We start from the raw sequence: 10,624 nt of genomic DNA, 5'->3' as shown, positions 1-10,624 counted from the left end.
TGTATTTTGAAAGATATCCATCACTGTCATTTCCACTTTAGTGCTTAATAACAGGTCAAATAAACGAATGTTAGTGAAAAAATCCAAACAATGGAGAATACTACAAACTGCAGCTGTTAATTTTTTATTATTTTGTTAATTGGACAACCGTACCAATCACATGAAAGTATAAAATCTACACGAAAGAGTGTATAAATAAAAAACCTTTTGCTGCGCTGATTGGTCGCGTTGACCACCAATAAGAGCGCGTCTCGGCCCGTCGCCTTGTCGCTGATTGGCTGGCGCCATCCGCGCAGGGCATTGTGGGCCTGCGTGTGGAGGAAGACATGGCGGATGGCGATGAGCCGTAAGTGCGAATTTGGCGGAGCAGAAAGGCTGAAAATCTCAATAAACTGCGAGCAGCAGAGCGCGTGTGAACCTTCTTTTATTCTCTCTTTTAGGGAGAAGAAAAGAAGGAGAATAGAGGAGCTGGCTCTGAAGTTAGTGATGAAAATGTAGCGCTGGCCGCAGGTTTGAGGAGCAGGGCGCCCGCTTCTCGCCAGTCTAACTGCTCCACAGCCCGGTGTTACTACCTAACATCACGATCTCCTCACAGGGCTGTGGGCCAGTTAGCAGCGAAACTAGGAGATTAGGGTCTCAAAGCCTGCTCAGGACAAACTGCATGCACAGCACTGTGTAGATATATTATAATGCTGCTGTTTACTATATAAACATAACTAGTAACTGGGAGATTACTAGAAACTAGGAGATTAGGGTCTGAAAGTCTGTTCAGGACGAACTGCATCCACAGCACTGTGTAGATATATTATAATGCTGCGGTTTACTATTTAAACATCACTAGTAACTGGGAGATTACTAGAAACTAGGAGATTAGGGTCTCAAAGCCTGCTCAGGACAAACTGCATGCACAGCACTGTGTAGATATATTATAATGCTGCGGTTTACTATTTAAACATCACTAGTAACTGGGAGATTACTAGAAACTAGGAGATTAGGGTCTCAAAGCCTGCTCAGGACAAACTGCATGCACAGCACTGTGTAGATATATTATAATGCTGCTGTTTACTATTTAAACATAACTAGTAACTGGGAGATTACTAGAAACTAGGAGATTAGGGTCTCAAAGCCTGCTCAGGACAAACTGCATGCACAGCACTGTGTAGATATATTATAATGCTGCTGTTTACTATATAAACATAACTAGTAACTGGGAGATTACTAGAAACTAGGAGATTAGGGTCTGAAAGTCTGTTCAGGACGAACTTCATCCACAGTACTGTGTAGATATATTATAATGCTGCTGTTTACCAACTAAACATAACTAGAAAACATGAATATGTTGCTTATACAGGCCTGGTGATGAAGCCTCGGTGGATGGTCACTTCATGTCTTTGTGTGTCCTGCAGGATGGCTGTAGATGGAGGAGCTGAAGTCCAGGGCGACTGGCCGGGCCGCTGGGACCACGTTAGGAAGTTCTTAGAAAGACCTGGACCCTTCACACACCCTGACTTCGAGCCCAGCACAAGCGTAAGAAATGCTGATGAACATTTACCAGAGTGTAGTGACAGTGAAGTGATTGTCATTGTGATCCACTGCAGAACAGAACACGGTGACACAACTACATTTACAGCATTTACCAGACGCCCTTATCCAGAGCGACTTAGTCAGTAGTTACAGGGACAGTCCCCCCCTGGAGACACTCAGGGTTAAGTGTCTTAAGTGTCACTTTGTCACTTTAAACTTACCTCTGTTGCACTACATGGTTTTGCACTCTCCACCATGTGCCCTTATTTGTATATTGTGTTTTTTAAAATTGTATTTATACCTTTGTATTCAATGTTACTGTTTTGTATTTAATGTTACTTGTATGGGTCTGAGAGTAACGTAATTTCAATTCTCTGCATGTCCTGTACATGTGGCAGAATTGACAATAAAGCTGACTTTGACTTTGCTCAGGGACACAATGGTAGTAAGTGGGGTTTGAACCTGGGTCTTCTGGTTCATTAGCAAGTGTCTGACCCGCCAGGCCACGATTACCACTGAATGTCCGTAGATGTAAAATATATTTTTTAAAGTTGATTATCTGCCCTACATTAATTAGTTTGTCTGATTTTCTCAATCAGTCTTTGCAGTTTTTATTGGATTCGTGCAAAATTCTTGTCATTGGAGCAGGAGGTTTAGGATGTGAACTCCTGAAAGATTTGGTATGTTTCATTTTTTTTATCTACCTTTAATTTGAATAGTAAAAAGGGGAAAAAACGGAATATAAACCACTGATTTTGACCTTTTTAGGCCTTGTCAGGCTTTCGTCAAATACACGTCATTGACATGGACACCATTGATGTTTCCAACCTCAACAGACAGTTTCTGTTCAGGTGAGGTGGTACGGATCTAAAAATGCGCCCTCGGTGCTGTTCATTCCAAACGTTTCCTCCCTCTTTCTGTAGAACCAAAGATGTGGGACGGCCAAAAGCCGAGGTGGCAGCAGATTTCATCAACAGCCGCGTCCCCGGGTGCTGCTGTGTCCCGTATCCTTTTAAAGAAGAACAGCGTCCCAACAGCATGATGGTCTGATGAATTAAATGTTCACGTAGGATAAAACTGTGAAGGTCCAGATTGACACGAGAGCTGCATACGAGCACAGTTTCGGTACTTTTCTGTAGATTTCTGGACTTCTTTAGTTTGAATTTCTGTTTAAACCGGTATTAGTTGTAATTGATTGATTTTTCGAGAGAATCTATTTGAATGTAGAATATTTTACTTTGGACTGGATTATTGTTGGATTATTTAATGCATGAAAATTCCGTGGACTGCTGACTCCGGGAATTTTTCCTTAACTGCCTCGCTGAGACATTACAAGAAAATCCAAGACTTGGACGAGGCGTTTTATCGACGTAATGTCCAAACCGCATAATCCTTTTCAGATGCATCATCTACTGAAGGCCCAGAGGCGTTAACTGGTTCATTCTTACCTTCACAGAGTTCCACATTATAGTGTGCGGCCTGGACTCTGTCGTGGCCAGGAGATGGGTGAACGGCATGCTGGTACATATTCATCGCTGCTAAATGTTCATCTTCAGCTCAGCGGCTGCGTCACCTCTGGATTTTTATGCCGCGCAGATGTCCATGTTGATTTACGAGGACGGCGTCCTGGACCCCAGCTCCATCATCCCGCTTATCGATGGTGGAACTGAAGGCTTTAAGGGCAACGCTCGGGTCATCTTCCCAGGCATGACGGCCTGCATTGACTGCACCTTGGAGCTGTACCCACCACAGGTGTGTAGTGCGTCTACAAACCCTGCTGAAGACCCATGGCCCACTATTTTAAAATCTTGATGCTGGCCTGTGAAGAACCTACCTCAGGTCCCTCATCTCTCCCTGATCCTCCAGCACTGCTCCACTGGTGCCACCATCACTGGAGGTAGCAGGAAAGCATTCATCTAGACTATGGTTCACCAGCACGACACGGCATAGATCTTTCCATGTTCCACCACACCTCATTACACAGAAGAACGGGTTGAAACCAGGTTCAGAAGTTGAATCAGGTTCAGGCAAAATGATATGTGCAGGACAAGTTTCCTCAGGACCTGGGCTGGAGACCCCTGGTCTCTCTCATCCATTAAGTTCCATTACGGGGTGGTAGTGGGGCAGTGGTGGCCTAGCGGTTAAGGAAGCGGCCCCGTAATCAGAAGGTTGCCGGTTCGAATCCCGATCCGCCAAGGTGCCACTGAGGTGCCACTGAGCAAAGCACCGTCCCCACACACTGCTCCCCGGGCGCCTGTCATGGTGCCCACTGCTCACTCAGGGTGATGGGTTAAATGCAGAGGACAAATTTTACTGTGTGCACCGTGTGCTGTGCTGCTGTGTATCACATGTGACAATCATTTCACTTTATTATTATAGTAGCCTAGTGGGTAACACACTCGCCTATGAACCAGAGGACCCAGGTTCAAACCCCACTTACTACCATCGTGTCCCTGAGCAAGACACTGAACCTTGAGTCCCTGTAAGTCGCTCTGGATAAGGGCGAGTTGTAAACTATTAAGATGGGGGTTGGTATCTACAGATGAGGAACAGGACATTTTAAAGCTGTAAACGGCCTGATTATAATGACCTGCATGTCCTCTCCTTGCCCACAGATTAACTTCCCGATGTGCACAATAGCCTCCATGCCACGTTTACCTGAGCACTGTGTAGAGTACGCCCGGATGCTGCTGTGGCCCAGGGAGAAGCCTTTTGGAGGTAGTGAAGCCCGCAGCTTAAGGTGTCGTACGTCACGACTGGTTTTTTGGTTAGAACTCTGGTGTCCCTCCCCTCTGTCCCTCAGAGGGAGTCGCGCTGGACGGGGACGACCCGGAACACATCCAGTGGGTGTTCCAGAGGTCCCCTGGAGAGGGCGGCAGAGTTCAGCATCACGGGGGGTCACCTACAGGCTGACGCAAGGTGAGCATCTGAGCGGGCTCGGGAGAAGCACGATACGCCAGATGGGGTGTGTGGGTGACGTGTTTTAATGTGCCAGGGGTCGTGAAGAGGATCATTCCTGCTGTGGCCTCTACAAACGCTGTCATCGCTGGTACGAGGACCTTCACGCCACCGCTTTAATCCTACTATTCTGCCTGTTTGATATGAATAAATGCCCTGCTGCTGCTGCTGCTGCTTAGTGACATTTGTAGAAATGGTATTTGGTCCTTCCCTCAGCAACCTGTGCGACGGAGGTTTTCAAGATCGCTTCAAGGTGAGTTGTTCTCCAGCCGCCGCCGCTGAAACGTCCGTTTACTTTACATTTACATTTTACAGCATTTACCAGACGCCCTTATCCAGAGCGACTTACAATCAGTAGTGACAGGGACAGTCCCCCCCTGGGGACACTTGGGGTTAAGTGTCTTGCTCAGGGACACGATGGTAGTAAGTGGGGTTTGAACCTGGGTCTTCTGGTTCATAGGCGAGTGTGTTACCCGCTAGGCTACTACCACCCTGTTTACTTCATCTCGCGGGCTTTTTCCTTGCCAGTGCCTACGTCCCCCTCAACAACTACCTGGTGTTTAATGACGTGGACGCCCTCTACACCTACACCTTCGAGGCGGAGCGAAAGGTGAGCTGCTCGGCGGCGGCGGGCTCCGCTGTGCGCGCGCGTGGTAACGTGCGCCGTGTTGTCCCAGGAAAACTGCTCGGCGTGCAGCCAGATCCCCCAGGACCTCAGCTTCCCGCCATCCGCTAGACTACAGGACGTCCTGGACCACCTGACGGAGAGCGCCGCCTTGTACGTTGCGGCCCTGGCGGCCTGAGTTTATAGGGGTGCTTTCCAGGGTGTCTTCAGCTGCTGATTCTGTGTTCCAGACAGATGAAGTCTCCTGCAGTAACGGCCACGATGGACGGGAAGAACAGGACGCTGTATTTGCAGGTTGGTGATCCAGAGCCACGCCCAGTGATGCTCCCTGTCCACCGTGGAAATTAAATGGCTTTTCTTTTATTGCCTCCTCTAGACGGTTGCATCGATTGAAGAAAGGACGCGTCCAAATCTCAGTAAAACACTGAAAGGTGACGTGGCGTCTGTGTGGTGACGCGTGAGATCGGTGGTGTCGGGAATCTCCAGTGTCTCGATCTGTCGTTTCAGAGCTGGGATTGTCGGATGGACAGGAGCTGGCGGTGGCGGACGTCACCACGCCGCAGACTCTGCTCTTCAAGCTGCGTTTCACCTCCTGAAATAGCCGCCGTTCCGTCCGACTGTCCTGGGGCTTTTCTTTCTTCTGCAGCTTTGAAGTCTCCTGACGTCCGTGTGTGGTTCTGGTTCTGTAGATGCACTGAGGAGAGCCCGGCAGAACCCCTGCGCTTCATGTCATCTTTCTGTTCTGTCACTATTTATTTCAAATGAAATCCTGTGTATAGAAGTAACAGTTGAAATTTGTCTGTGTAAAAGCAGTGAAGTAAAAGACAATTTAATTGTCTGCCGTCTCTCTCTCTCTACTATTTTTTTTTACTTTCGATAAATATATATTTTTAAAATATTTAAAAATGTAAAATTTCGAAAAGCCAAGCGTGTGACGTCACTCTAAAGGTTCAAGCGGAAGTGAGCTGGAATCCGCACGTGACGTCACAGGCGGACCAGGATTGGACTACGTGGACCGGAAGTGTCCGCGGAGACGCACAAAAACAAACCAGGGGACCGAGTCGCAGCGGCGTCGGGTCGGGTCACGTCACGTCACGTCACGTCACGTCACGTCACGTCACGTCACGCAGGGATGCGGGGCCGCAGCTCCGTGTAGCCGCGCCGGACGTGTCCGGACCATGAGCTGGTTCAACGCGTCGCAGCTCTCCAGCTTCGCCAAGCAGGCGCTCAGCACCGCGCAGAAGTCCATCGACCGGGTCCTGGACATTAAAGAGGAGGAGCAGTGGGGGGACACCCCGCTCCCCACGTATCATGGTAGGTCTCCAGCTCGGCGTCCAGGAACAGGAAGTTCACCTGAGTTCATTTCATCCGGACTCTTCTAAGTAGTTTATAAAACCTGAAGTACCTGAGATGATAAAACCTGAATGTTCCTTGAACACTCGTGTCTTCTGGAGGTGAGACATTGTCAGTTTATTGCTACGTTCATGTTGGACCGAACAACCTGGTGCTACGTAGGGTGGTAGTAGCCTAGTGGGTAACACACTCGCCTATGAACCAGAAGACCCAGGTTCAAACCCCACTTACTACCATTGTGTCCCTGAGCAGGACACTTAACCCTGAGTGTCTCCAGGGGGGGACTGTCCCTGTCACTACTCTGGATAAGGGCGTCTGATAAATGTAAATGGAACGTTCAAGCAACGTTACAAACTGTCTCCATGAAGTAGAAAAACGGGGGACACGGTGTGTGAGGGTGACATTTAACAAGACGTGTAGCATATTTTACTGATAAAGAACCTTTATAACGGTGTGACTGTAAACGAGACGAGCCTGCCTGACACCGACATGTCACCGCCGCGTTCATTAAACCGGCCGAGCGATCGTGAAGACCACGCTGGGTTCATGTTGGTGTTCCTCAAATTCAAATTAACATTTTATTTGTCACATTACACAGTCGTACACGGTATGATGTGCAGTGAAATGCGTATTGCAAATGTTGCAAGTAAAAAATGAACCAATATGCAAATATTTCAAACATAACCAAGTATTACACTTTTACGTCTTTAACATAAAACATGTCGGTGTCAGGCAGGCTCGTCACGGTTACACCGTTAACTGGTAGGTTCCTTGTTTATCTACAGATCTTCCCAGCAAGGCCGTGTCCACGGGAGGATGGGGGATGAATGAGTGGGACGCTCCTGCTGAGGAAAAGTATAAAGGTGGCGTCACCGTCCTCCTCTGGCCATCAACCACGCCGGGTGACGCGCGTGCTTCTGGACGAGTCCGAGAACTTCTTCAGTGCCTTCCTGCCGCCCGGGGAACTGCCAGCTGGGAAGAAAAGCCCGGTGGTGTCTGTTCCTCCCACCAAATCGCAGAGAAGACCTCAGGAGGAGGAGGATGATGTCCAGGATGATGGCAGCGAGGTGGCCGCGGAGGAGGAACCTGCTGCAGATGTGGTCTCTCTGGAGCCCACGGTCACAGCGGACGTGCCACAAACGGAGACTGTGGCGTCTGATGGGGACAGAAGCTGCTCCTCCGGCGGGTTCTGGACAGAGCAGAGTCTCCCGAAGACCCGGAACCCGGGGAGACCATCAGAGCCGCCTCCAGAACACCTAAAGACGGCGTGGCCGAGTCCAAGGACTCCAAGCCGGAAGATCGGCAGAGTGACACCCCGTCACCCCCCGGTCAGCGCTTCTCGTCAGGCACGTCCACCACCAGCGACATCGAGGTCCTGGACCACGAGGAGCGTCCTGACGAGAGAGCTCGGCCAGCTCACGGCCAGGAGACCGACGAGGCCAGGACGGCCTCCACCTGCTGCAGGGCTCCTTCCAGCTGCATCTCCGCCTCCGCCTGCGCCGAACTTCCCGCGCCTGGAGGACTTCCCCAAGCTGACGGAGAGCGCGGGCTGTCCTCGGACGCCTTCGAGCGCATCGACTCCTTCAGCGTCCAGTCGCTGGACAGTCGCAGCGCGGAGCGAGGGTCAACTCGGACGACGAGGGTCCCCGGCGGCCGCACCCTGCCTCGCTCACGTCCGGCGTCCCCGCGGAGGACGCCCGGGGCAGACTCCGGTGAAGGACCAGTCTCTGGACGAGAACGACATGGAGGAGAGCGGACGCAGCTCCACGCCAGTCAACTGCCGGAGCAGCCGGAAGAGGAGGAAGCTTATATCTGGAGAGGCGGGGCGAAGCTCTGACTCCTCCCATCACCGAGGAGATGAAGGGGGGTTTCAACGTGCCAGATCCTGGAGCTTCAGAAGGTCCGAGGACGATGCCTTCTCCCACTTGATTCTTGCATATGAACTAGTTGATGACGGGCTGGTAACATCATGAGCTTGTGTCCTCCACCAGATCATTGACGAGCTCACACGGAGGCTGGAGGACCAGGGAGGGACAGCTGCTGTCAGTCAGTAAAGACAAAGCCGGCCTGGACGAGCTGTGTGACAACCTTAAAGAGTAGGTGACAGGTCCACCACAGACTCCAGTTTAAAAAGAAGGTTCCAGCCGGCTCCTCAGCGTTTTCTGTACACTCTTCTGTTCCAGCGAGATCATCAGCCTGAAGGACGAGGCGTCCAGTGTCCAATCTCTGAAAGAGGAGTTCACCCAGCGCATCGCAGAAGCGGAGAGGAAAGCCCAGCTGGCCTGCAAGGAGAGGGACATCGCCAAGAAGGTCAGCCAACCATTTCCATTCCTGGCCCAGGCAGACGTTCATCTTCTTTCTCTGGTCCATGTGTGTGTCTGTCTCCTTCAACACAATTTACACTTTCTTTCAGGAAATAAAGGGCTTGAGAGATGAGTTGTCCACCAGGTTCAACTCCAACGAGACTCTGGAGCTGATCCGAGAGAAGGAGGAGCAGATCAGAGAGCTGCTGGATGAAGGTAGGACCTTCTGAACCTTCTGATGTTCTGAGTGCTCGAGCTGGTTCATGAGACGTAAGACCTGTGATCGTTTCATCGTCAGGTGAGAAGCTTTCTAAGCAGCAGTTGCAGCATTCCAACATTATAAAGAAAACTGCGTGCTAAAGAGAAGGAGAGCGATGCCCGGATGGCCAAGATGGGAAGAAGGTGAAGGATCAGGAGGACGAGCTGAGGCACCTGCAGCAGGTTGGTCAGAAGAGCCCCAGCAAGAATGGTTGTTGGTTTAAATATTCAACTTCTGAGCTGATTATGAAGGAACCAGGGCCTTGGATGAAGATTGGCTGTGTTTTGCAGGTTCTGGACGGTAAAGAGGAGCTGGAAGAAGCAGCACAGGGACAACATCAAGAAGTTGAATGGCGTTGTGAGCGGCAGGAGAAGGACGTGTCCAGGCTTCAGGGAGAGCTGGAGGAGCTCAGGAGAAAGCCGAAGTCTGCAGGCCGCTCTGGACAACTCCTACAGGTAAAGCTGCTTCTCTCATCTCCCCTGCACGCTTGTCCCAGACCCGTCACGTGATGTCCTGTCTGTGCAGGGAACTGGCAGAAGCTGCACAAGGTTAATGCCACAAGGACAAGCGAAGCCCAGGAGGGCTGCCCTGAGTCGGGAGGTGCAGGCCAAGGAGGAGCTGGGCGTGGCTCTGGAGAAGGCTACAGAGGAGTCCAGAATCCAGCAGGAGGCCCTGGCCAACCAGGTGACTCCTCTCACCTGCCTGACTCCTTCACCAACCTACTGAAGACCTTGTGTTGATTGTTGCTACCGTCTCTGTAGGTGGCAGATCTGAGGGTGGCGCTGCAGCGGGCCGAGCAGCAGCAGGCCAAGAAGGAGGACTATCTCAGAGAGGAGATCAGTGAGCTGCAGCAGGTAGGACATTGTTCCACCGTTAGAACCGGTCGCGCAGACGTCCTGTTGACATTCGGGACCTGCTGGTGGTTTATCTTTGCAGAGGCTACAGGCAGCAGAGACCAGGAACCAGGAGCTGAGCCAAAGCGTCACCACGGCGACGCGGCCACTGCTCCGACAGATAGAGAACCTGCAGGCCACGCTCGGCAGCCAGACGGCATCATGGGAGAAGCTGGAGAAGAGCATCTCGGATAGGTTGGGTGAGGAACGCTGTTGATGTGGAATAATCTCATTTCCCAGCTTCTCACGTCTTCGTTTGGTTTTTTATGAATTCTCATCTGTTTTTGGGATGCAGCGGATGCTCAGGCTCAGTTGGCTGTTGCTGTGGAGAAGGAGCGTGCGGCCACCGAAGACCTGCAGGCCATGAAGACTCAAGTGGTGTCTCTGGAGTCCCAGAATTCCCTGCTGCGCCAGGATAAGGGCCGTCTACAGGGAGAGCTGGATGGTGAGAAGTCCAAACGTGAGGACCTGGAGGACTGCAACAGCAGGTTAGGTGGGATGCGAGGTGGAAGGGTGTGGTATATGTGTGTGGTGCAGGGTGGACGGGTGCGGTATATGGGTGCGGTGCGAGGTGGACGTTCGAGGTGGACGTGCGCGGTATAGGGGTGTGGTGCGAGGTGGACGTTCGAGGTGGACGTGCGCGGTATACGGGTGCGGTATACGGGTGCGGACGTGCGCGGTATAGGGGTGCGTGCGAGGTGGACGTTCG

At 51.3% G+C, this 10,624-nt stretch overlaps 1 protein-coding gene and 1 pseudogene across 1 annotated transcript; both read left to right on the top strand.

Annotated features, from left to right (window-relative positions):
- The first annotated feature begins 307 nt into the window (after nucleotides 1-307).
- LOC114800563 (NEDD8-activating enzyme E1 catalytic subunit-like) lies at nucleotides 308-5,945 on the top strand. The gene is given in 20 exon segments (XM_028998072.1): nucleotides 308-346; nucleotides 441-479; nucleotides 1,407-1,527; nucleotides 2,124-2,204; nucleotides 2,293-2,375; nucleotides 2,448-2,528; nucleotides 2,851-2,894; nucleotides 2,981-3,045; nucleotides 3,121-3,276; nucleotides 4,140-4,242; nucleotides 4,328-4,386; nucleotides 4,388-4,414; nucleotides 4,416-4,443; nucleotides 4,520-4,573; nucleotides 4,699-4,735; nucleotides 5,011-5,092; nucleotides 5,160-5,260; nucleotides 5,338-5,401; nucleotides 5,484-5,538; nucleotides 5,615-5,945. Coding segments are annotated over 20 exon segments (1,389 nt in total). The 5' UTR covers nucleotides 308-326; the 3' UTR covers nucleotides 5,704-5,945.
- Nucleotides 5,946-6,111: 166 nt separating this feature from the next.
- Nucleotides 6,112-10,401, top strand: LOC114801039 (TATA element modulatory factor-like; annotated as a pseudogene).
- Nucleotides 10,402-10,624: the final 223 nt, after the last annotated feature.

This window comes from Denticeps clupeoides, chromosome 12, assembly GCF_900700375.1.
Source record: "Denticeps clupeoides chromosome 12, fDenClu1.1, whole genome shotgun sequence".
Taxonomy (NCBI): domain Eukaryota; kingdom Metazoa; phylum Chordata; class Actinopteri; order Clupeiformes; family Denticipitidae; genus Denticeps; species Denticeps clupeoides.
The sequence above is the reverse complement of the archived record's forward strand: the minus strand, read 5'-3'. Positions and strand labels throughout refer to the sequence as shown.